Source organism: Rhinatrema bivittatum, chromosome 6 (assembly GCF_901001135.1).
Source record: "Rhinatrema bivittatum chromosome 6, aRhiBiv1.1, whole genome shotgun sequence".
In the NCBI taxonomy this organism is placed as follows: Eukaryota; Metazoa; Chordata; class Amphibia; order Gymnophiona; family Rhinatrematidae; genus Rhinatrema; species Rhinatrema bivittatum.
Genome location: NC_042620.1, coordinates 369539894 through 369567134, shown reverse-complemented (window position 1 = coordinate 369567134; position 27241 = coordinate 369539894). Strand labels below are relative to the sequence as shown.

At 47.8% G+C, this 27241-nt stretch overlaps 1 protein-coding gene across 2 annotated transcripts in view; it reads left to right on the top strand.

Annotated features, from left to right (window-relative positions):
• Nucleotides 1-27241, top strand: part of SMARCA1 (SWI/SNF related, matrix associated, actin dependent regulator of chromatin, subfamily a, member 1) — an 856940-nt gene that overhangs the window by 180313 nt on the left and 649386 nt on the right. For both annotated transcript variants that reach the window (XM_029607880.1, XM_029607879.1), the window contains exon 9: nucleotides 19201-19332. In XM_029607880.1, coding sequence (XP_029463740.1) covers nucleotides 19201-19332 — 132 coding nt within the window. The remainder of the gene's footprint in view (nucleotides 1-19200; nucleotides 19333-27241) is intronic.

Sequence of the window (27241 nt, the reverse complement as noted above, 5' to 3'; positions counted from 1 at the left end):
TTTTTTACTCAACGCACAGTAGAGCTCTGGAATTTGTTGCCAGAGGATGTGGTTAGTGCAGTTAATATAGGTGTGTTTAAAAAAGGATTGGATAAGTTATTGGAGGAGAAGTCCATTACCTGCTATTAATTAAGTTGACTTAGAAAATAGCCACTGCTATTAATAGCAACTGTAACATGGAATAGACTTAGTTTTTGGGTACTTGCCAGGTTCTTATGGCCTGGATTGGCCACTGTTGGAAACAGGATGCTGGGCTTGATGGACCCTTGGTCTGACCCAGTTTTAATGTTCTTATGTTCTTACACCTGGTGTGGGCTGGTGGCTCCTTGATGGGAAAAAGGTGCTTATAAGGTGTTTCCAGTTTGCAATTGAGTCCTGGGTCTCTGATCATTTCTTATCTTTTGGCGTGGTCCTCAGGGATGAACCAAGGCTTCTGGGCTCGCAGCCTCAAGGAGGCGATTGCGTCGGTGTGCTTCTGTTAGGAACGGATGGCTCCGGAGGTTTTAGTGGCCCACACTCTTTACGTTCATAGGCTGTTTTCTGGGGCAGAGAGTCAGTCGATCTCTATCAGGAAATCTGGGGAGCGGCTACTTGGAAGGCTCTCGTACAGGTGTCAATTTTTGGCTCCTTCGGATGGCAAGGGCTTCAAGCGGGACTGTCACGGTCCCACCCTATTTAGGGAAGGCTTTGGAACATCCCACGGTCTGGACTGATCCGGGTATGTACAGGGAAAGGAAAATTGGTTCTTACCTGCTAATTTTCGTTCCTGTAGTACCACGAATCAGTCCAGATACCCGCCCGGCTAGTGTTGCTACATCCGCTCGAAGTGTTTTTCTTCACAGCATTTTGGAAGATCTGTCTGCTACTATCTGAATTTTATGGCACCGGAAGCATCTATTTGATGGATAGGGATATTTATGCAAGAGCAGTTCTTTACAGAGCTTTGCATTGTTCCATCTGTTAGTTACTTGTTGCTTGCTTGATCTTATGTTGGTTATCTCTCTATTTTTCTGCTTTGATAACGTTTATACTGAAGGGATGCAGGGTAGGCTTTGTCCTGATATAGGATACCCTTTCAGTTTTCTGTCTCCTTCTTCTGGACAGGAGGCTCAACCCACGGTCTGGACTGATCCGTGATACTACGGGAACGAAAATTAGCAGGTAAGAACCAATTTTCCTATGTGTGTGATTGACAGCCTGTGTATGAGAGATAGCATGAATGTAAGTTTGTGATTGAAAACCTGTTTATGTGAAAAAGTACATGTGTGTGATTGAGATCCTTTATGTGTGAGAGAGATCATGTGTATGTATGATTAAGAGCCTGTGTGTATAAGTAAGAGAGAGAGCATGTATGTCTGTGTGTGATTGAGAGCTGGTTTAGGTGAGGGAGCATGTGATTATGTGATTGAGAGCATGTGTGTAAATGAGAGAAGGAGAGAGAGAGAGCATGTTTGTAAGAATGTGAATGATAGTCTGTGTGTGAGAGAAAAAGTCAGCATGTATGTGTGTGATTGAAAGCCTGTGAAAAGATAGACTGCATGTGTGTAAATGTGTAATTAAGAGCCTATATAAGTGAGAGAGAAAAAGCATGTGTATATGTGAGCGATTGAGAGCCAGTGAGAGAGAGAGAGAGGAGAAAGTTGCAAGCAAATCATCCTTCCTCCTGCTAATTCAAAACAATCTCAGGGCACCTTGATATCAAATGTTCCCAGGTATGCAGAGCAAAACATTTTTTGTATCCTTATTATTTTTCATTACTGGGTCTTTGTGTCTGCTATTTTGAAATATTTTATTGGTATCTTGAAATTTTTGATATGAGTTTTTAATTATTGGATATTCCATTCAGCTGTTTTGAAATAATCTGTTCTTTCCTTGTGTGTAGCCAGATGGACTCAGAACGAATGGTATAGTATCCGCGTGCTAGCAGTTGGAGACGGATCTGACGTCAGCACGGGGTATATATACCCCCACAGGAAGCGTAGCAACTTAGTAATTTCCGTCTCCAAAGCAGTTTGGAGAGCCTGCACGCTCGCTGAGCGTGTTTTCCAAATCTACTTTCTATTTTCTTCTTTCTTTCAACGACAACTTCTGCAACATCGAGCCCCGCACTCCTGCGGTGATACCCTAAGGTCCCTCCCCCAGTAGAGTTTCCCGGGGTGATTTCCGTGATCCCCCGGAGGTCTAAGTCCTCGGTCCGGTGGCCAAATCGCGGCAGGGACATAGCCCCCGGGTGAGGTTCGGGTGAGGCAGCGGGTGCATATCCTCAAACGCGGCAGTGAAGGTACTTGCCCTCTCCCCCCGCAGCCGGAGACCGCCCCGGTTCCAGCCGGGAAGCGCCGAGGATCAGGTAAGGCGTACATCTCTTATTTCTGGTCTCCGAGGAACAGAGGATCAGCGGCGTGGCACGCCGTGGAGGGCGCCATTTTGTGGGCCTTGTTCAGGTATTGAGCGCCCGTAATAGGCGCGGCTCTATTCCTCCTTGTGCGTATATTGCCTTATTGCTGAGAGCATATTGAATGCCACTGAGCGTGTATTGCTAACCGCATATTGCTGAGAGCCTATTGAATGCCATTAAGCGTGTATTGCTAACCGCTTATTGCTGAGAGCCTATGAATGCCATTGAGCGTGTATTGCTAACCCCTTATTGCTGAGAGCCTATTGAATGCCATTGGGCATGTATTGCTAACCGCATATTGCTGAGAGCCTATTGAATGCCATTAAGCGTGTATTGCTAACCGCTTATTGCTGAGAGCCTATTGAATGCCATTGAGCGTGTATTACTAACCGCTTATTGCTGAGAGCCTATTGAATGCCATTGAGTGTGTATTACTAACCGCTTATTGCTGAGAGCCTATTGAAAGCCATAGAGCGTGTATTGCTAACAGCTTATTGCTGAGAGCCTATTGAAAGCCATAGAGCATGTATTGCTAACCGCTTATTGCTGAGAGCCTATTGACTGCCATTGAGCGTGTATTGCTAACTGCATATTGCTGAGAGAATATTGCATACAATTGAGCTGTGTTCATGGCCGCCTATTGCTGAGAACATACTGCATATTATTATGGTTAAGCGCCTGTTGTATTAAGCGCATATTGCTGCCGCATATTATTATTATTGTGCGCCTGTTGTATTAAGCGCATATTGCTGCCGCATATTATTATTATTGTGCGCCTGTTCTATTAAGCATTCAGCGCATACTTTTCAATGGAACAGAACGCCTCAGCGTCTTCAGCGGCGGCGCCGCCTGCCTCAGGCATTAAAGCCCTTGGCCTCTGCTCTGCATGCCAGCTTAGAGCCACGCACGGTGAAGAGCCAGACTCCCTATGTGCCCAATGTGAGGAGGCCGTGGGACCCTTGGGCCAGGACCATTCTAAGCCATGATTTGCTGACAGTTCCCCAGGGGCTACCCCGGATTTAGCGGGCAGTCTCGACCAATCGGGAATCCCGGGGGATCTTGTACCCCGGCGATTAGAGGCTGCTTCAATTTCCTGGGTGGATCTCTTTAAGGGGATTCATGCCTTTGTACAGATGCAAACGGCTTCCCGTCCAGGCCCTGCGGTTCCTGCGGTTCCTGCTGTTCCTGCTGTTTCTGCGGTTCCTGCAGTGGCTGCGGCTGCGGCGGCTGCCGCTGTGGTGGCGGCTCCTGCGGATCCTGTTCCTGGACCCTCACGCCCTTATTGTGAGCGGGACCTCCCGCCGCTGGACAGTCCAGATCAATCAGACCAGGAGGTTTCACCGGACGAGTCCGAACTCCCGGACGAGGGGGAACTTCCCCCAGGGATAGAGCCATATAGAACCATGAGGCGGTTCTTCCCTAAGGAGGATCTCTCCGACCTGGTGTCTCAGTGTCTGGCGGAGTTGGATATTACGGGTCCCAGTGCTACGGTACCCTCTGCGCAGAACCCCCTGCTGGAAGGTCTTAGTCCTACAGCCCGCCATTTTCCATTCTTGCAAGCAGCACAACTGATAGATTTAGAATGGGCGGCACCAGCAGCTTCCTTCAAAGGGGGCCGGGCCCTGACGGGCATGTACCCATTGGCACCGGCTATCCAGGACTTGCTGGCGTGCCCTCAGGTGGCCGCCTTGATTAGCGCTGTGGTTAAGCGCACTACCATTCCAGTTGAAGGGGGGACGGCCCTCAAGGAGCCTCATGACCGGCGACTGGACACCATTCTGAAACAGACCTTTGAGGTGGCAGCTCTATCTTTGCGGATCGCGACCTGCTGCACAGTGGTGACGCGTGCCTGTTTGTCACAGGTTAGGAACAATGCTCCAGCAGCTGACATGGAGTCAGCTCTTTCGTTCCTCACGGATGCTGCATCAGACCTGGTCCGGACAACAGCTAAGGGGATCTCATCCTCCGTAGCCACCAGGAGGCAGCTCTGGATCCGGAGATGGTCAGCTGATGCGCCTTCAAAGACACACCTCACCAGATTGCCCTTTAAGGGCTCATTCCTATTTGGCAGCGACCTTGATAAACTGGCCAGTACATGGGGTGCCTCTCCAGTGCCTAGACTGCCGGAAGATCGGTTCAGAAGGGGCCAGCGCGCCTTTCCAAGGCCCTCCAGGGGCAGGAGTTCACACCGCTTTGTTCCTTACAGGAGTCGCTACCAGGCACCACGTCCTCAGGCCAGGAATCAGTCCTTTCGGACCAAGCAGCGCAAGAGGGGAGCAGGCTCGGGCTCGGGTCCCGGTCGCGCCTCCCAATGAGAATCCGCCGATTCATCTGGGGACGGAGCCATAGGGGGCAGGTTAACCCTCTTCTACCCCAGATGGGTCGAGATTACGTCGGACCAGTGGGTCCTCGCCATTATCCGGGAGGGATATTATCTGGACTTTCATCATCTCCCTCCGGACAAGTTTGTGGAATCTTCATGTCCCATACACAAGAAGGCAGCATTGGAAGCTACCCTAGCGAGGCTCCTGTCCTTGAAAGCCATCATCCCAGTACCTGCCTGGGAAGTGAATTCTGGACACTATTCCATTTATTTCATGGTACCCAAGAAAGGGGGCACCTTTCGGCCTGTGCTGGACCTCAAGTCAGTCAATCGATACTTACGGGTCCCGAGGTTTCGCATGGAGACTCTGCGCTCCGTCAAGGCCGCAGTACAGCCAGGAGAATTCCTCACGGCATTAGACCTGTCAGAGGCATACCTGCATATCCTGATCCATCCGGATCATCAGCGCTACCTACGTTTTAAGGTTCTGGGTCGCCACTTCCAATTCCGGTCTCTGCCCTTCGGATTGGCCACGTCACCGCGGACCTTCACCAAGGTGGTTGTCGTGGTAGCAGCGGCCCTCAGGCGAGAAGGAATTCTGGTCCATCCCTACCTAGACGATTGGCTGATCAGGGCAAAATCACGAGAGGAGAGCCATCGGACAACCGACAGGGTGATCGCCCTTCTAGAAAGCATGGGCTGGGTAATCAACCTCAGCAAGAGTTGCCTACAGCCTTCCCAGTCACTGGAATACCTGGGAGTACAGTTCGACACGCAGGCAGACACAGTCAGTCTCACTACCAAGAGAAGGTTGAAACTTCAGACGCGTATCCAGTACTTGATGGGAGCCAGTCGGCCCATAGCTTGGGATTATCTGCAGGTTCTTGGTCTCATGGCATCCACCCTGGAAGTGGTACCTTGGGCAAGGGCCCATATGAGACCTCTACAACACTCCCTGCTCTCTCGCTGGAGCCCTTGTCTACGGAACTATTCCACGCACCTACCTCTGCCTGCCAGAGTCCGGACACAGTTACGGTGGTGGCTGCAGCCCGACCACATGAGCAAGGGGTCGAGGATGTCCTCCCCCACGTGGACTCTGCTCACCACAGATGCCAGCCTGAGCGGCTGGGGAGCACACTGCGAAGGACTCACCACACAAGGGCGGTGGCGCGGAGAAGAGTCAGCGTGGAACATCAACCGTCTAGAGGCTCGGGCAGTCCGATTGGCATGCCTTCGATTTGCTCACAAACTGAAGAACAGAGCAGTCAGAGTGATGTCAGACAACGCCACCACTGTGGCATACATCAACCGTCAGGGCGGAACCAGAAGCCGACAAGTATCTCTGGAGATCGCCCCACTGATGGTTTGGGCAGAGGCGAATCTTCAGGACATCTCCGCCGTCCACATTGCCGGGAAGGACAACACCACGGCAGACTTCCTCAGCAGAGAAAGCCTAAATCCGGGAGAGTGGCAGCTGTCACCCACAGCCTTCCAGATGATTGTAGATCACTGGGGGATTCCGGACATGGATTTACTGGCGGACAAGTCCAATGCTCAAGTACCCAGATACTTCAGCCGCAAGCGCGACCCGTTCTCACACGGAATCGATGCCCGGGTCCAGCCATGGCCTCCAGGGGCTCTGCTATACGCGTTTCCTCCGTGGCCTCAGTTGGGCGCCATCATCCACAAGATTCAGAAACACCGGGGCCTAGTTCTTCTAGTGGCTCCAGACTGGCCAAGAAGACCCTGGTACATGGACATGAGAAGACTACTGGCAGGGGAGCCTCTTCCCCTGCCTCCTCTCCGGGATCTTTTACGTCAAGGTCCCATCCTCCACGAGGATCCAGCTCAATTCTCTCTTACGGTCTGGCCATTGAGAGGGCTAGACTGAAGAAAAGAGGTTACTCGGAGCCCGTGATAGATACACTCCTCCGAGCTCGCAAGTTTTCCACATCCCTCACCTATATAAGGATCTGGAGAGTATTCGAGGCATGGTGCGACACTCATGGCACCAATCCACATGCGACCACAATCCCTGTTGTGTTGGATTTCCTGCAAGATGGACTTCAGAAGGGTCTCCCCCTCAGCTCCATCAAGGTTCAGGTGGTGACGCTGTCTTACTATGGCCCCAGGAGGGATGGCAAGCCCATCGCCAAGCACCCAGATGTTTCTCGCTTCCTGCAAGGAGTCAAGCATATTCGTCCGCCACTGAAGTGGCCTGTGCCCTTATGGAACCTCAACCTTGTTTTGGATTTCCTCGCAGGATCCACCTTCAGACCCCTTCGGGGCCTGTCTCTCCGTTCTCTAACCTTGAAGATGGTGTTCTTGCTTGGCTGTATGTTCAGCACGCCGCATATCAGAGCTACAGGCACTGTCCTGTCGGGATCCGTTTCTCCGAATCACTCCTGAGGCTATCCATCTTCGCACGGTTCCCTCCTTTTTACCGAAAGTGGTTTCACAGTTTCATCTTAACCAAACCATATCCTTGCCTACCACGGCGGGTTTGAAGAAATCTGAAGAAGGGCGTTTATTGCACCATCTCGACATTGGCAGAATACTGCCCAGATATCTGGAAGTGACACAAGAACTACGAAAGACGGACCATCTGTTCGTCCTGCACAGCGGGAAGAAGCAAGGTGAAGCGGCCTCGCGGCCCACCATCGCCCGCTGGATTAAAGAAGTTATCAGAGCAGCTTATGTGGAAGCTGGGAAGTCTCCGCCTCTACAAGTCAAGGCTCATTCTACCAGAGCACAAGCGGCATCCTGGGCGGAATCCAGGATGCTGTCGCCTGCAGAAATGTGTAAAGCGGCGACATGGTCCTCCCTCCATACCTTCTCCAGATTCTACCATCTGGATGTCCAGGCCAGGGAGGACTCAGCATTTGCGAGGGCGGTTCTACATGGTCCTCAGGCAGCCTCCCGCCCAGGCTGGGAGTAAAGCTTTTGTACATCCCATTCGTTCTGAGTCCATCTGGCTACACGCCAGGAAATGTTGAGATTACTTACCTGATAATCTACTTTTCCTTAGTGTAGACAGATGGACTTAGCATCCCGCCCAGCTGCCTGTGTACATGGGTTTCACCGATTCAAGGTAAGCCATGTCCTCTGTTTCCATAAGAGCGTACACTCTACCAGGTGTCAACGCCTCCCGGTTGGGAATGCTGGCGGTCTCCAGCTACTATCAATCGGTCAGGGGAATCCTGTTTCACTTTTCACTGAGCGTCAGTACACACATCTATAACAGCTTTTGCAAGGAAGATTACTAAGTTGCTACGCTTCCTGTGGGGGTATATATAGCCCGTGCTGACGTCAGATCCGTCTCCAACTGCTAGCACGCGGATACTATACCATTAGTTCTGAGTCCATCTGTCTACACTAAGGAAAAGGAGATTATCAGGTAAGTAATCTCAACATTTTTGTTGCTGCTATTGATTTAGGGGTAGATTTTATAATTTTGCGCGAGCACGTTCTTTTGTTCGCGCACCAGGCGCGAACAAAAGTACGCTGGATTTTATAATATATGCGTGTAGCCACGTGTATCTTATAAAATCCGGGGTCGGCGTGCTCTGCCTGTTCCCTCCGAGGCCTCTCCGAAATCGGAGCGGCCTCGGAGGGAACTTTCTTTCCACCCCCGCACCTTCCCCTCCCTTCCCCTACCTAACCCACCCCCCGACCCTATCTAAACCCCCCCCTACCTTTGTTGGCAGATTTACGCCTGCTGAAAGCAGGCGTAAATCTGCACGTGCCAGCGGGCTGCTGGCGCGCCATCACCCGACCCGGGGCTGGTCCGGAGGCCTCGACCACGCCCCCGGACATGCCCCCTCCCCCCGCCCCTTTTACGAAGCCCCGGGACTTACACGCGTCCCGGGGCTGTGCGCGCGCCGGCGACATATGCAAAATAGGTGCGCCGGCGCACGAGAGTGCCCTGCGCGTGTAAATCCGGCCGGATTTACACGCACATGGCCTTTAAAATCCGGCCCTCAATGTTTTTGATTTGTTTTATAAGGACTGGTGATATTTCTTTTTTTCCTTTATTACACTGCATACAGAGACTCTGGCTTGTTGCGGTATCCAATTCAGCTTTTGTCTGCATGCTTCTAGTTATTTATTTATTTTATTTAACAATTTTTCTATACCGACATTAAAATACACATCATATCGGTTTACATGATAACAAAAGGTGGAAATTACAAATAACGGGGGGGGGGGAGGTGGAGAACTAAGAGTAGTTATGAGGTTATAAGGTGGAGAACTAAGAGTAGTTATGAGTTTTGGTCTCTTTATCCTTTGTTAGGTGAGGGTCAGCACATGTGAATCAGGTGAGGTTTTCTGCTGGCGTGTGTGTAGGGCTCTATAGCAGCCTGACTTGGTCCGTTTTCCTAATAGGAGATGTATTGGTGTCTTAAGGCCTGGTGTAATATTTTCAGTGTTGCCTTTTCTTAGGGATGGTGGTTACTGTTTAAGGGCTGGAAATTGGTACTATTTTGGTGTGTGCTGTTTACTATTTATGCAATTTCTGTTCAGACAGAATATGTATCTTTTATTCTTAACAATAAAAATAATACTGGATCTTTATTTTTTATTTCCGCCTTGAATTGTAATGAGCAGTGTGTCACACATGTGAGCGTGGTCTTCAGGTGTGTCACGATGGGAAAAAGGTTGAGAACCACTGATCTAAAGGGTTCTTTTAACCTTAGTGTCTTTGACTAGATCAACTTGTAGTAAGTAAAAAAAAAAAAACAGAAAGAAAAAGGGAATAGTGTACAGAGCACTTGATAATAGCAGGCAAGGCTGGGCTTCGGCCCTACGACCTTAATACACGGAGAATCCTTACTCAGCCCGGTGAGTTCAGGGGGATTTACCGGTGGGCCGGTCCCTTCCCCCCATACAGGTGCAGAGATGTCTCAATTCCTCTGGTGGGTGCTAATACCTGTAGATTAAGCCCAGGGACGTTCATTTCCCTGGTTGAGTGGCTCTGAGTTTAAAAAAAAAAAAAAAAATTGAAGACAAAAATAAACGTTTCTGACAAAGCTAGCCTGCTGAGATCTCCCGGGGCTCTAGAGGGGGTGAATTTATTTCACTCAGCTGACTTTGTTTTATTGTTTAACTCACCATGCCGTGGGGATCGCGCTGTGCAGCTTGTGGAGAGCTGGCAGCATGGCTCTCCCACGAAGGCCTCTGCTCCTGCTGTATCCCGCTAGCAGGTAAAAGATCAGCTCTGCCGCGATCACGCGGCTTAGGAAGCCATCAGTCAGCTCAGAAGTAGAGGTCTGCCCCATCCCCGATAAGTGTGGGAATGGCGTCCATTTTACCTGATTCGGGTCCTGATGCTGCTCAGGGGGAGGGGATTTTCCTCCACTTTCCCCGCCTTCGTTGAGCCCTTAAAGACCTCGCGATTTGGAGCCAGATTCATCTCCTCCCCATGCCTTACCGCCAGGGGTCCCTTAAAGAGACAGCACCCATTTTCTTCACAGTTTGTATTACTGCTTCACAAGGCTTATATAAAAGCTGAGGCAGACTTGGATTGGCAGTATTCTCCTCCAGCTAAGATCCCTAGGCCTGCGGAGGGTCAGGGGACTTCTAGGACCCGTCTTCCCCGTCCAGTCCCTGCTGAGGAGGTCCCGACGCCTTCCACGCCTCCGGATCCCTCCACGGTGAACATGAGCGATGATGTGGACACTGCCGCTCCGGTGGAGGGAGATGATCCTCGGGTGCTCCGATTGTTTCACAGGGAGGAGCTAGACCCCCCTTGATTCCTCATGTGCTAGCGGAACTGGATATACAGGCTCCGCAGCCGGTGGCGGATTCTTCTTCAGGGGATCCTGTTTTAACGGGTCTGCTGGCTCCTCCCCGAACCTTTCCTTTCTACTCGATGCTTTTACAGCTTATGACCCGGGAATGTGATGCACCTGAAGCCACTTTACGGGTTAGTAGGGCCATGGAAAAACTTTACCTGCTACCGGATGAGTCCTTGGATCTTCTTAAGATTCCTAAGGTGGACGCGGCCGTGTCGGCCATCGCCAAGCGCACAACGATTACGGTGACGGGAGGGGCAGCTCTCAAGGATCTCCAAGATAGGAAGCTGGAAGTTCTCCTCAAGTGGATATTTGAGGTATCGGCACTTGGAGTGAGGGCAGCCATCTGTATGGGTGCTAGCAATCATTGCTCAGGGTTACCACCTTAACTTTCTTGCTCTTCGACCAGACTCACCACCTCTACAAGCATGGACAGTATCCGATCATTCTGTCCTTCTGGAGCAGGTTTCCCTTCTTCTCCAGTTAAGAGCAATAGAACCCGTCCCACTCTCGCAGCAAGGCCTAGGGTTCTATTCCCGGTACTTTTTGATCCCCAAAAAATCCGGGGGAGTTCGTCCAATTCTGGACCTACATGCTCTCAACAAGTACCTACAGCGAGAAAAATTCAAGATGGTAACCTTGGGCTTGCTTCTACCTCTTCTGCAAAGAGGAGACTGGCTCTGCTCTCTGGACCTTCAGGACGCATACACACACATTGCGATAACACCAGCTCATCGCAAGTACCTCAGGTTTTTAGTAGGCCCAAATCACTATCAATATAGAGTGCTTCCGTTCGGCCTAGCGTCGGCACCACGAGTCTTTACCAAATGTCTCATTGTTGTCGCAGCCTTTCTCAGGAAAGAAGGTGTTCACGTCTACCCCTATCTGGACGACTGGTTAATCAGGGCTCCAACCCAGCAAGCTGCTCGGTCGTCCCTCAATTTGACCCTACACACTATAATTTCTCTAGGATTTCTCGTCAATTACGAAAAATCCTGTTTAGTCCCATCTCAAACCTTGTCGTTCATTGGGGCAGACTTGGACACCTTGCAGGCAAAAGCCTTTCTACCTCAACAACGAGCGCTAACTCTCGTGTCTCTCGCTCACCAATTGCAGTCTCAACATACAGCAACAGCTCGCCAATTCCTCGTCCTTTTAGGACACATGGCGTCCTCAGTCCATGTCACACCAATAGCCCGCCTGGCTATGAGGCTCATGCATTGGACTCTGAGGTCACAATGGATTCAAGCTGTTCAGCCTCTGTCGACCATTGTACACATTACCGACTCACTCCGTCTGTCTCTCGCCTGGTGGAAAAATCAAAACAATCTCCTCCAGGGACTGCCCTTTTAAGTGCCAGATCCTCCACTCATTCTCACCACCGACGCATCCAACCTCGGGTGGGGAGCCCATGTGGGCAATCTACAGACACAAGGGTCTTGGTCTTCAGGGGAAGCCAAACATCAAATAAACTTCCTAGAACATCGAGCAATGCGATATGCTCTCAGGGCTTTTCAGGATCACCTATCAAATCATGTCATCCTGATTCAGACGGACAACCAGGTGGCCATGTGGTACATCAACAAGCAGGGAGGCACAGGCTCCTTCCTTCTGTGTCAGGAAGCTGCGCAGATTTGGTCGGAAGCGCTCTCCCACTCGATGTACCTCAGGGCCACCTACTTGCCGGGAGTGGACAATGTCTTGGCCGACAAACTGAGTCGGGTCTTCCAGCCACACAAGTGATCTCTCAACCCCTCTGTAGCGACCTCAATCTTTCGCCAATGGGGATACCCCCAGACAGACCTCTTTGCTTCCCCTCAGAACCACAAAGTGGACAACTACTGCTCTCTCATTCGGAGCGAGCACTCTCAGCCCAGAGATGCATTCTCCCTCTCGTGGGCAACCGGTCTGCTCTATGCATTCCCTCCACTTCCTCTTCTTTCGAAGACTCTCGTGAAGCTACGTCAGGACAAGGGAACCATGATCCTGATAGCACCTCACTCTCCATGCCAAGTTTGGTTTCCTATACTCCAAGATCTCTCCATCTGCAGTCACATTTCCTTGGGAACGGACCCGCATCTGATCACTCAAAACGACGGATGCCTACGCCATCCCAATCTTCAGGCCTTGTCCCTGATGGCATGGATGTTGAAAGGTTAATCTTTCAACCACTTAACCTTTCAGATTCCGTTTCTCGAGTCCCGATTGCTTTGCGAAAGCCTTCCACAAGAAAATCTTACTCTTATAAATGGAAAAGGTACACATCATGGTGCACCTCGCATTCCCTTGATCCCTTTTCCTGTCCAATCCCAAGGTTTTTGGACTATCTCTGGGATTTCTCAGAATCAGGTCTAAAGACCTCTCCCATCAGAATGCATGTTAGTGCGGTAGCTGCCTTCCATAAAGGTGTCGGTGATGTTCCTATATCAGTACAACCCCTCGTAACACGCTTTTTAAAGGGCATGCTCCATATCAAGCCACCTTTATGTCCTCCAGCCCCTTCTTGGGACCTTAATCTGGTTCTTGGTCGGCTCATGAAACCACCATTCGAGCCTCTTCACTCCTGTGACCTAAAATATCTTACATGGAAGGTGATTTTCCTTCTGGCTATCACTTCAGCTCGCAGGGTTAGTGAGTTACAGGCCCTAGTTACCTATCTGCCTTACACTAAACTCCTGCGGGACCGGGCGGTACTCCGCACTCACCCTAAATTTTTACCTAAGGTAGTTTCTGAGTTTCACATTAATCAATCCATCATACTACCTACTTTCCCAGGCCCCATTCCAATCCAGGGGAACAGGCTCTGCATACCCTTGACTGTAAACGGGCTCTAGCGTTCTACCTAGACCGTACAGTTGCCCACAGGAAGAGCACTCAGTTATTCGTCTCTTTCCATCCCAACAAATTAGGGCAACCTGTGGATAAGTAGACTCTCTCCTCCTGGTTAGCAGACTGCATATATTTTTGCTATCAGCAAGCAGGCATTTTTTTTCAAGACCTTGTTAAAGCACACTCTGTGAGGGCCATGGCGACTTCAGTAGCACACCTACGATCGATGCTGCTTCCTGACATTTGCAGGGCTGCCACTTGGAGTTCTCTCCACACTTTCGCTGCCCACTATTGCTTGGACAAAGCCGGAAGACAAGATTCCATCTTTGGCCAGTCTGTCCTGCGTAACCTGTTTCCAACGTGACGTACCTACACCCTTCCGCCTGCCCGGTGGGGTTCAGGATGCCCTCTATCAAATTCCACCCCAGTTGTGCCTGTTGCACCTCGTTGGGTACATTTGGTGCATGTTCGGACATCCTCAGCTCGGTACTCACCCATATGTGAGGACTACCATCCTGCTTATCCTGTGAGAAAGCAAATGTTGCTTACCTGTAACAGGTGTTCTCACAGGACAGCAGGATGTTAGTCCTCACAAAACCTGCCCGCCGCCCGCTGTGTTGGGTTCGTAACGTTTTGTTATTTTATTTTTCGGCACTGCCTGTAGCTTTCAAATAAGACTGAAGGGGGACCCATGCTGGCTGCAGGGTTAGTGCCATGCTGGGCATGCCCAGTTGGGGCCAGTCAAAGTGATTGGGCTCCATCCTGATGATGTCACCCATATGTGAGGACTAACATCCTGCTTTCCTGTGAGAACACCTGTTACAGGTAAGCAACATTTGCTTATACCCTGGAGGAAAGAAGGAACAGGGGTTATATGATACAGTCTTTCAGATACTTGAAAGGTTTTTTTTTTTTTTTTTAATTTTATTTTAAATGTCTTTATTCAAGGATGTACCAATACAAAAAGACATTATATGAACATCAAAACACCTAACAAAGTACCATCCTTCATTTTTGGTCACTTTACTACCCCAAACCAAACCCTCCCCATCCCGTACATACAGCAATCTTCAAGAAAAAGCAAGCAAGAATGACAAATAGAACTCAATATTATGATGATACAGCATCCATCAGCTAGAAGCAATAATGTCATGACTTTCTGGGCAGCGCAGTAGACCCCTGGAGAGGAGCAAGGCGAAAGCACAGCGTGCTGAAATCACATCTAGAAAATAGCTCAGAGGCGATTTGACTATTTTAAGAGATAGTGTAAACCCTCTGTTATACTGCTGCAATCTCTAATGGAGCCAGCATTTGAGTGTGGGGAGGTAAGGAAGAATAATACGTACCCCAAATCTCCCGAAAAAAACATTTTTTCTTATAGGAAAAACGCTTATATTTAGATCCATATTCCAGTTGGTAAAGCTCTGTCATTTGGCTAGACCACAACGTGTCAGTAGGCGGCTCAGGATCCAGCCAGCGCAGCAAAATACATTTTTTAGCAATAAGACATGCTTTGAATACAAATAGAACATTATCAACATTCGTACTACAGTCACCACTATCATTGTTCAGGAGGCAAAGGGAACAAGACCAAGTAACATCCATATTAAAAAGTTGTGAAAGGTAAAGTCTTATTTTCTCCCAGAAGACTTGTATTTGGGGACAATCCCATATACAGTGAATGAATGAAGCTGGAGATTGAAAACATTTAGGACAGGCCGGTGAAAGAGCAACTCCCATCTTGTAGGCTCTGGCTGGCGAATAAACTATCCTGTGGAAAACTCTTTGTTGCAGTTCCCGTAGCGTGACATTTCCAGACACTTGGCAAATGGAGGCATATGAGTTTTTAAGCATGGAGGCAGTCAGCACTTCTCCACAGTCTGCAGACCATTTCAATAATAAGGCATCATAGATTCCATAGGATCGGTTTGCACAGTAAAAAGCATACAAACAGGATAGACTACCTTTTTTATCCTGAAAACAAGTTAATAAGTCAGTGTAGCAGGAATTGTCAATAACACCCCCGGTATTTTGTAATAAGACCCTTACCTTGGCCCGTAGCTGGGCATACAATATACTTGAAAGGTTTTAATGATTCAAAGTCAACGACAAACATTTTCCTTTGGAAAAAAATCAGCAGAACCAGGGGTCATGGTTTAAAACTCCAGGGAGAAAGACTCAGAAACAATGTCAGGAAGTATTTCTTCACGGAGAGGGTTGTGGATTCCTGGAACGCCCTTCCGGAAGAAGTGGTGAGGACCAAAACTGTGAAGGATTTCAAAAGGGCGTGGGATAAACTCTGTGGATCCATAAATTGTTGAGGATGTGAATGAAATGAAGAGAAGAGGCATTGGGGGGGGGGGGGGGGGGGGGGGACGACTTACGGGAATGACGGCTACTACCCTTATTCAATAAACATACACACGGTTAATGCGACTCCAACATTGCTCATTGCTTCAACGGCAAGAGAAAATGTGGGAAAAAGGATCTGCATTCACAAATAAGCGTGGGAGTAGTAGCTTGCTTGTTACGGCGGTTACTACCCCAAACCAAATTAGCCTGGTACTTCACTTTCAATGCATATCCAAGCAGCTCTCTGCTTCAATGGCAGGGGGAATGAAGAAAAGAGGATTTATATTCAAACAACCACAAGGACTAAATTGCACAGGCTGGAAAAACAACTAAGCGTGGGAGTAGCTTGCTTGTTACGGTGGTTACTACCCCAAACCAATCAAGCCTGATACTTCACTTTGAATACATATACAGTGCAGCTCACTGCTTCAACGGCAGGGGAGGAATGAAGAAAAGAAGATTTATATTCAGACAACAACCAACAAGGACTAAATTGCACAGGCTGGGCAAACAAACGTGGGAGTAGCTTGCTTATTGCGGCGGTTGCTACCCCTAACCAACTACATCAATTGGTTGGGGTGGAAGGAAATTAGAACCAAAAAGTTACCAATAAGGGCCCTGATCTCAGCAGTCAGAGTAACAGAGAATGTATGAGAAAAATAAGTATGAAAGCTTGCTGGGTAGACTAGATGGGCCACTTGGTCTTCTTTTGCTGTCATTTCTATGTTTCTATGTTTACTATCCCATACATACAAGAGTTTTTTAATTTTTTATGATTTTTCTTTATGGACGGCGTCCATGGGAACTTAGTGTCATTCGCGTCTGAAGAGCGTCTCTGGGAGAATGAAGGAGTGTTGACAGGAAATGAAGGCTGAAGCCTTAAGAAGACGTTAGAGAGATATCTGTGTGAACGGCGGTGGCCATGATTATTGAGTGCTGTGCTACTTGTAGGATTGTATTTGTGGAACAAGGATATGTATATATTATCTTGTGCTGATAAAAGTGGGATTATGAGAACAGAAGAATGATATAGACATGATGAGGTTGTGAGGATCCATAGCCATTTTATAGACTGCATAGGGGACGGTGGTTATAGAATATGTAGGAAGTACAGAGTGGACTGGGGTGATCCGGTTCTATGGAAGATACTGTTCCAGCGATCGTGTGGGAATGATGCAGTATTATATCCCCTGAAGAAGATCGGGTGGGGTGAAACAAGGGTCCTTGTTGGGTCTGGGATTTTGTTTCTGTCTTGGCATATGGTATGAATATGTTTAGTGGTATTTTAGATGATGGTTTTAAATATGATGTAAGAATGATATGGTGTATGAGTGTGGTGACTATAAGTAATTTGAAACAAGATAAAAATATTTTCTAGACTTTTTGATATGTCCATATGTGCAATATGATGATATATATGATATTTGTGAATATTGTACAAATAGTTTAATTTGTGTATTTCTTATATATTTAAGTGTTGATATATATAAGGAAATAATAAAAAATTGAAAACTCTTGTGTGTATGGGATAGTATATATTGAATATACAATGTATTAGATATATAATGCCTGCTTATATAGGGAGGTACATCCCTTAAGAGTTCTCAGGATAAAGACGGAGGTGCTTCTCTGCAACTCTATATGTGCAGATTGCTATTTGTGATGGTCTTGTGACACAAGTACTCCTGCGTTGGGTACAGCAGCTCCCTGTGCCGCTGAATATACCTTGTAACTTTGCTAGATAAGTTATATCCAGCCAAGTTATTTAAATGGCCAGCTTTGAATTTTGACCTCATAGAAATGAAAATAAAAGGCTGGCATATCATTCCTTTTATGATCTCATCAGGATTTCATTTCGCTCTGTGGCTTCTGCTGTAGCAGCTAGGAGACTTCTATGACTCCGACACTAAATGTAGACTCGTGGTCTAAAACCTGTTTTTTTTTTTCATGTTTCCCTTTAAAGGGAAATTGCTGTTTGGGGAGGATCTCGAGCAGTTGGTTGAAAAATCTAAGATACCTGAAGGTAAAAGTCAGTCATTTTATCGGGCCAACAGGGGCCACGGTCCGTTTTGGGACTCCAGAAAGTATAGATTGGGAAGACAATCCAGTTCCCAATCTTGGAATAATGGAAGATCCATCTCCATTCTCTCTTATGGCCTGGCTCTTGAGAGGTAATGCTTATGGAGAAAAAGGTACTCTTCCTTAGTAATTTCCACCCTGCTGAAGGCCCTTAAGAATTCTACCTCTGGTATATATTCGGGTCTGGTGTCTTTTGAGTCATTCTGTAAGGATTGTTCAGTTTCTCCGTAACATACAGATATTTCTTATATTTTGTCCTTTCTTCAGCAGGGTTTGAATAACGGATTGGCATTGAGTTACCTTAGAGTTCAGGTTGTTTGTTTTGTTTGGAGGGCTGCGAAAAGGTAAGGCGGCCATCAAGGTGACCTTGGTTAGATGGATCAAGAAGCTATCACTTCAGCCTATTTGCTAAAGGATCAACAGGTCCCAGAAGTTCTTCAGGCTCATTCTACTAGAGCACAAGCATTTTCATGGGCAGAAGGTGCCAGAAGACATTTGGAAAGTAGCCACCTTATCTTCTTTGCATTCTTTCTCTAAGCATTACAGATTGGATGTGTATGCTAAGGAGGATGCAGCCTTTGGTGCTAATGTTCTCAGAGCAGTCCTAACTTCTTCCCTTCTGATTAGCAGAGCTTTGGACCGTCCCACTTGTTTGGATTGGTGTAGCAGGATGATGAGGAAGGAGAATATTTCTTACCTGTTAATTTTCTTTTCTTGAATCCTGCTACACCAGTCCAGGCCCTCCCAGGAAGTTGGGTTCTAATACAAGAGAGGTAGATGTGTGTGTTGAAAAAACGGACGCCCAGTTTGGACACACGTTTTTATGTGCGTGATATTGCATCAGCCTCATAAGTATTAGTGATGACATCACAGAGAAAACTGTGTTCTCTGCCTCTATTTGCTGGCAGGGGCAACAACCCACTTGTCTGAACTGGAGTAGCAGGATTCAAAGAGAAAATTAACAGGTAAGAAAATTTCTAAGTATTCAGCATCTTTGGGGGCAGTTCTCCTAAGCCAGGGCATATGGGGAATATTAAGTTTTCTGAGAAGAAGAAATATAAGAATAATGTGCTTAGTATAGATGTCACAGTTCGTAACTGAAAAATATATTTATTGCTTTAGTGTTAAGAACAGGGCAGATATGTTATTTTAGGCTTAAATTTAATGATTAAGAAAAGGCTAGAATAACAGTGGACAATGAAGTCCCCCTTTTAACCGCATATTGGATATGACTATATAGCAGCAATATAAGCTTTCCAATAGGCTCTATGTATGTGTGTCAAGCCTTTTTTTTTTTTTTTGAGAGAGAGTTCATTTCTGCGCATAATTGCCTTGAGTGCCAACGATGATATCTTTTGTCTAATTATACTGAAACTGCCATTACTCTTTAGTTAATAGTATTACTGACTTCGTTCTTACTTTTCTAGCTATCTGAGATTGTTCGTGAGTTCAAGACAACGAATCGGTTACTTCTGACAGGAACTCCTTTACAAAATAACCTTCATGAACTGTGGGCATTACTTAATTTTCTGTTACCTGATGTCTTCAATTCTGCTGATGTAAGTCTGATCTGATTATTATAAGTCTGTTTGGTGTTTGAAAGCAGCCTCAACGTAACTTGTAGAATTAAATATATCTAATTTGTTTTTATTTTTTGATTGATTTTTTTTCCTTAGCATTCGGGTAGGTCAGTCCCAACAAGTGGGTTATGCACCTCTGCCAGCAGATGGAGACAGAGCAAAAGGTGATAGAGTCCCGCCTCTATGAGAGCACGCCAGTATTCTCTGTCTTCAGAGGATGGTGGACATGCATTTCCTTTCGGGGTACTGCTTGTGAGTAAAAAAAATAAAAAAGGAAAAAGAAAGGTTCAAGTTGCGTTACTGGCTTGATAGATAGGAAGAATCAATGGAGGGCTTTTGTTTTCCTTTGTTTTCCCATCCGGACGTGACCCATTCCTTGTGGGAAGTTAAACATCTTTGACCCCCGTTGTGGCTTCTGGTACCTTTGTGGGATCTGTTAGGAAAGCTCTGTTGTAGAGCTGGGAGTTAGCAATCTGTTAGAAGTTTGCTCCTGTGGAAGGAGGAGTTAGCAATCTGTTAGGAATCGGTTGCTGGATACTCCTGTTGGAGAAGGAGTTAACAATCCTTTATGAACTGCTCCTGAGGAAGGAGTTAGCAATCTGATATGCTCAGCTCCTGTAGAGGGAGTAGTTAACAATCTGTTAGAGGTTAGACTGCGGAGCTAGCAATCTGTTGCTGAAGACTCCTGATAGGGAAGGAGTAGCAATCTGTTACCAGTGGAGTGCTTGGAGACGGCACTCAGCTGTAGAGGAATGTAGATAGGTGGATCCTTGGGCCAATGGCAGATGACTGCGTCCCCAGGAGGATATCTTGAGAGGGACCACCGGCTAGGCTTGGGTATGGAGACAGACACAGATAATTCTTTTATTAGACAGGTTAGTAGAACCACCAGAGGTGGCAGAAGTGAGCTGATATGCCCGGCAGGGCTAAGTCCCTCAGGTACTGGAACAGCGATCCCAGGGTTGCTGAGCTGTAGAGAAACTATAGATAGCGAGTAGACAGGGAATGCTGTGTTCATAGCCAGAACTAGATGACAAAACTCACAATAAGGTCTTAAGGAAGCTCAGTAGCTGGAAAGGGTTAGGCCCTCGAGGAGCGAGTACCTGGTTCCAGGGAAAGCTCTGAGAGAGCGATGGTAACTCACAAATGTCTGTATCTGCGATAGCTTCCAGGCAGTAGAGAATCTTCAGAGTGTCCAGGAACATGGGCCCTCGAGGAGCGAGTACCGGTTCCTATCTGCAATCTGAAATAAAGAAAAGAGAGCGAGGCCCCCGAGGAGAGCGGGTACCCCTGGTAAGTCCGAGGAGGCAGAGTAGCATAGAGAGACAAGCAAGCCCAAATCAATCACCGCTATCAATCCTTGCTAACTCGAATTATTAGCGAATACTGAGATCTTTTATATTGGAAGCGGATGACGTCATCTCAGGGGGACGCCTCCAAAGTTCGCGCCCTTGCTGGTACATCAATCGGAGCGCGCACACGTGCCCTACATCATCAGGCAACATGGCGGATCCGCAGCATCGAGCCGGTCCAGGGACGCCGGAAGGAGACGGCAAAAGACGCCATGGCAGCTAACCGTCCATCAGGGAGTCGCCACAGAGGTAAAGAGGGCGGAGTGAGGGCGTCGAGCAGCGACGGACACAACAGTACCCCCCCTTCAAAGGATGATTTCCTCTTCGGGTATCAAGCTTAGTTTTTAAAGGATGCGCGAGGTGAAACTGATGAAGCATCTCTTTATCCAAGATATTGGTCTGAGGCTCCCAAGTGATTAAATCGGGTCTGAAGCCTTCCCAAATCAAAAGGTATTCAAAAGTCTTGCCTCTGTTACGAACATCTAGAATCTCTTTGATCTTGATTTCTAATTCGTCTTCTGCAATAGTGACAGATGGATCTTGAGATTTGGAAGAATCTTTCAGAGTGTTATTGATGATATCAGCAGCAATTGGTAGAGCTGATGTGGACATCACTGAGGAATTCAGTGGAATTGGTGATGTTGACGAATGTCCAAAATCCACTTCTAAAGATGACTCTCCAGTAGATGATGCTGGATGAGAGATGGTAGCATCACCAGCGGAAATGGACTGGCTAGTTGCTAAGGATATCTTCTTCAGATCTATTATGTGCTGAGGTTCATCAGGCACATCTTCTGAATGAAATGAGCATGACAGCGCGTCTGCTGTGGTGTTTCGATCTCCCGGTCGGTACTTAAGCACAAAATCAAAACGGTTGAAGAGTAAAGACCACCTGGCCTGTCTGTAATTCAAATGTTGTGCATAGCAGAGATACTCAAGGTTTTTGTGATCCGTGAAGACGGTTATTTGATGTTGAGCGCCTTCGAGCCATGGCCGCCACTCCTCAAATGCAAGCTTTATAGCTAGGAGCTCCTTGTCACCGATTCCATAGTTCTTCTCGGCTGGAGAAAATCTTCGTGAGAAGAATGAACAGGGTCGTAAAGTCTTTGAGTCTCCCGCTTGGCTCAACACAGCCCCTACCTCCACATCTGAAGCATCAACTTCGACAATAAAGGGTCTGTTGGGGTCTGGATGTCACAAGCACGGTTCTATGGAGAAGGCAGTCTTCAATTTTTCGAACGCGGAAATGGCCTCCGTTGACCATTTTGAAGCGTTGGCACCCTTATGGGTCATCGCAGTCAAGGGTACAGTCAAAGAAGAATAGTTCTTAATAAAGCTGTGATAATAATTAGTGAACCCCAGGAATCTCCTCAAGGCCTTCAGGCTGGTGGACTGAGACCAATTCTGGATACTTTCAAGTTTGTGTGGGTCCATTTGAAAACCCTCCTTAGAAACGATGTAGCCTAGAAAAGGCACTGAGTCTTTGTGAAATTCGCACTTCGAGAGTTTGGCGTACAGCCGATGTTCGTGGAGACGGAGTACTTGCTTGACATCTGCAATGTGGGTCTCCACAACCTGGGAGAAGATTAGTATGTCATCCAGATAGACCACCACGTTCTTGTATAGCAGGTCCCGCAAGTTGTCATTCATCATATTTTGGAATGTAGCGGGTGCATTGCACAACCCGAACGGCATTACAAGATACTTGAAATGGCCATTTCGTGTATTAAAGGCCGTTTTCCATTCATCGCCACTTCGAATGCGGATGAGGTTGTAGGCCCCTTTCAGGTCCAGTTTTGAAAATATCTTGGCCCCTTGCAGCCTATCAAACAGCTCCGAGATTAACGGCAAGGGGTAACGGTCTTTGATCGTGATTTCATTTAGACCTCGATAGTCGATACTGTTAGAGAAAAAGCCTGCACCAGCTGGCGACTTTGAGGGTCGAATAAACCCTTTCTGGAGATTTTCTTCAATGTATTCAGACATTGCTTTATTCTCCAGAGCTGAGAGAGGGTACACCCGTCCTTTTGGTGGCTCCGAATTGGGCTTCAGTCTTATGGCACAGTCATAGGACCTATGTGGAGGAAGAATTTCAGCCGCTTCTTTGGAGAATACATCCCCAAAGGAAGCATATTCAGGCGGCAGTCCTGGTATCGCTGGAGTTGTAGGCATGCAAATGATAGACGAGACCTCCTTGAGGCATTTCCCTGACATTCTGGGCCCCATCGTGAGAGATCCAGGGATGCCCAGTCAAATTGGGGTTGATGCTCTTGCAGCCAGGGTAACCCCAGGACGATAGGGTGCATGGCCTTTTCTAGTACAAAGGAGGAGATTATTTCTGTATGGAGTGCTCCGGTGTAAAGCGTAACTGATACGGTCTCGCAAGTCATGTTGCCCGGCAAGGACTCCCCGTGAATGGAAGACAACGGTAGTGGATCTTTTAATTTGATGAGAGGGATCCTCAAGTATTCCACTAAATGTCTAGTAATGAAGTTGCCTCCTGCCCCTGAGTCCTGAGTCCTGAGTCTGAACCGTGACTGGTCAGGGAGACTGGGAGAGAGCGCGGAGGAGAGGATGCGGTAAGGCCCAAGAACAGTTTTCTCGCCGGGCTTGAGTCCATCCTTTTCCCCGGACAAAATGGGGCATGCAGAGACATCATGGTCGGGCTAACCATAGTACATGCACAGGCCATGTTTCTTCCGAAATCTTTTCTCCTTTGAGGTCAAGTGACCATGACCAAGTTGCATCCGTTCCTCTTTATCAACAGCAGAAATTGTTGGACCTATCCGAAGTGCAGAGGTACTGGCCTGTTTCAACCCAGTTAACACCTTAGGCCGGAGTTCCTTCACCTTGTCTCGGAGCCGACAATCAATCCGAGTAGCTAAAGCTATCAATTCTTCCAGCGAGTCAGGTGTCTGGCGAGTAGCCAGCTCGTCTTTCAAGCGGGTATCTAGGCCTCTGCAGAAGAGAGTCTTGAGACATCTGGGGTCCCAGTGAAGTTCCGCTGCAAGAGTCTTGAATTCTATGGCAAATTCAGCCAATGATCTGTTGCCTTGCTTCAAGTCCACTAAGGCAAACCCTGCAACAGACATATGAGCAGGGTCATCAAAAACGGATTTAAACAAGTCCATAAAGCCTTCTATGTCCTGCAAAATAGGGTCCTTGGTTTCCCACAAAGTAGATGCCCACGACAAGGCTCTCCCATCCAAGCATGACAGGATGTAGGTGGTTTTAGAGAGGCCCGTGGGAAACAATGAAGGCTGTAAGGTGAAATGCGTGCTGCATGGTTCAAGAAGCCCAGAGTCTTCTGGAGTTCTCCGGAGAAGCGAATAGGAGCCACCAGTGGAACAGCAGTCTTTAAAGTTACCTCCTGTAACTGACCTTCTTGGGTAGAAGCTGTGCCTTGTATCTTCTGTGTGTGAAGCTGATGAAATGCTGCAGTACGTTTCTCCTAGCTTTCTTGCTGTTCTGAGATGCGTTGACCCAGGCCCGGTATAGCCTGCAAGGCGGAAAGGTGTGCCGGGTCCATGGGGTTTCTGACATCCCATACCTTAAGCTGGATTCCCAGGATTACTGCTTCTCCAATTTAAGCCGGATCCACTGGAGTTAGCAATCTGTTAGGAAAGCTCTGTGTTAGAGCTGGGAGTTAGTAATCTGTTAGAGGTTTGCTCCTGAGGAAGGAGGAGTTAGCAATCTGATATGCTCAGCTCCTATAGAGGGAGTAGTTAACAATCTGTTAGAGGTTAGACTGCGGAGCTGTAGAGGAATGTAGATAGGTGGATCCTTGGGCCGATGGCAGATGACTGTGTCCCCAGGAGGATATCTTGAGAGGGACCACCGGCTAGGCTTGGGTATGGAGACAGACACAGATAATTCTTTTATTAGACAGGTTAGTAGAACCACCAGAGGTGGCAGAAGTGAGCTGATATGCCCGGCAGGGCTAAGTCCCTCGGGTACTGGAACAGCGATCCCAGGGTTGCTGAGCTGTAGAGAAACTATAGATAGTGAGTAGACAGGGAATGCTGTGTTCATAGCCAGAACTAGATGACAAAACTCACATAGGGTCTTAAGGAAGCTCAGTAGCTGGAAAGGGTTAGGCCCTCGAGGAGCGAGTACCTGGTTCCAGGGAAAGCTCTGAGAGAGCGATGGTAACTCACAAATGTCTGTATCTGCGATAGCTTCCAGGCAGTAGAGAATCTTCAGAGTGTCCAGGAACATGGGCCCTCAAGGAGCGAGTACCGGTTCCTATCTGCAATCTGAAATAAAGAAAAGAGAGCGAGGCCCCCGAGGAGCGGGTACCCCTGGTAAGTTCGAGGAGGCAGAGTAGCGTAAAGAGACAAGCGAGTCCAAATCAATCACCGCTATCAATCCTTGCTAACTCGATTCATTAGCGAATACTGAGATCTTTTATATTGGAAGCGGATGACGTCATCTCAGGGGGACACCCCCGAGGTTCGCGCCCTTGCTGGTACATCAAATATGTCATCAGGCAACATGGCGGATCTGCAGCGTCGAGCCGGTGTGGGGACGCCGGAAGGAGACGGCAAGAAGACGCCGCGGCAGCTAACCTTCCATCAGACCCAGAGGGAGTCACCACAGAGGTAAAGAGGGCAGAGTGAGGGCGTCGAGCAACAGGATCTTAACTTGGTCCTTGAGGTCTTGGCAGGTCTGACTTTTCAACTGCTGAGTTCCCTTTCCTTGTGGCTGCTTACTTTGCAGACAGTTGTTTTTCTGATAGCAATCTGTTCAGCTCGTTGAATCTCTGAGCTGCAGGCTTTTTCCTGCCTTGAGCCTTTTCACCATGTAACTTTGGGTGTGGTTCGGCTTTGGACTGTGCCTTCCTTTTTGCCCAAAGTGGTTTCAGACTTTCATTTGAATCAGTCCATTTCTTGCATAGAAACATAGAAATGACAGCAGAAGACCACCAAATGGCCCATCCGGTCTGCCCAGCAAGCTTTCACACTTGTTTTTTTTCTCATACTTAACTGTTACTCTTTGGCCCTTAGTAACCTTTTGGTTCCAATTCCCTTCCACCCCCACCATTAATGTAGAGAGCAGTGCTGGAGCTGCATCTAAGTGAAGTATCTAGCTTGATTGATTAGGGGTAGTAACTGCCTCAATAAGCATGCTACTCCCACTCTTATTTGTTTACCCAGCCTGTGCAATTCAGTCCTTGTTTGTTGTTGTCTGAATAAAAATCATCTTTTCATTCATTCCCCTCTGCCTTTGAAGCAGAGAGCTATGCTGGATAAGCAGAGAGCTACGTTGGATATGCATTGAAAGTGAAGTATCAGGCTTATTTGGTTTGGGGTAGTAACTGCCGTAACAAGCAAGCTACTCCCTGCTTTTTTGTGAATGCAAATCCATTTTATTTTTCCACATTTCCTCTTGCCGTTGAAGCATAGAGCAATATTGGAGTCACATTAACCATGAGTATGTTTATTAAATAAGGGTATTATCTCCAGGTAGAAGCCGTCATTCCCGCAAGCCACCCTCTCTTCATTCAGATCCTCTAGACTTTATGGATCCACAGTGTTTATCCCACACTCCTTTGAAGTCCTTCACAGTTTTGGTCTTCACCACTTCCTCCGGAAGGGCATTCCAGGCATCCACCACCCTCTCTGTGAAGAAGTACTTCCTGACATTGGTTCTGAGTCTTCCTCCCTGGAACTTCAAGTCGTGACCCCTGGTTCTGCTCATTTTTTTCCAACGGAAAAGGTTTGTCGTCTTTGGATCATTAAAACCCTTCAAGTATTTGAAAGTCTGTATCATATCACCTCTGCTCCTCCTTTCCTCCAGGATGTACATATTTAGATTCTTCAATCTCTCCTCATAAGTCATTCGATGAAGACCATCCACCTTTTTGGTCACCCTTCTCTGGACCGCCTCCATCCTGTCCCGGTCCCTTCGGAGATACGGTCTCCAGAACTGAGCACAGTACTCCAGGTGAGGCCTCACCAGGGACCTGTACAAGGGGATAATCACTTCCCTTTTCTTACTTGATATTCCTCTCTCTATGCAGCCCAGCATTCTTCTGGCTTTAGCTATCGCCTTGTCACATTGTTTCCCCGACTTCAGATTGTTAGACACAATCACCCCAAGGTCTCTGTCCTGCTCCATGCCCATCAGCCTTTCACCCCTCATCGAATACAGTTCTTTCGGATTTCCACACCCCATATGCATGACTCTGCACTTCTTGGCATTAAATCTCAGCTGCCATATCTTCGACCACTCTTCCAGCTTCCTTAAATCCCGTCTCATTCTCTCCACTCCTTCTGGCGTGTCCACTCTGTTGCAGATCTTAGTGTCATCCGCAAAAAGACAAACCTTACCTTCTGTCTCATCCGCTATGTCGCTCACATAGATATTGAACAGGACCGGTCCCAACACCGATCCTTGTGGCACTCCGCTTAACACAGCTCTCTCTTCAGAGTAAGTTCCATTTACCATCACACATTGTCTTCTGTCCGTCAACCAGTTTGCAATCCAGGCCACCACCTCGGCACCCACTCCTAAGCTTCTCATTTTATTCACCA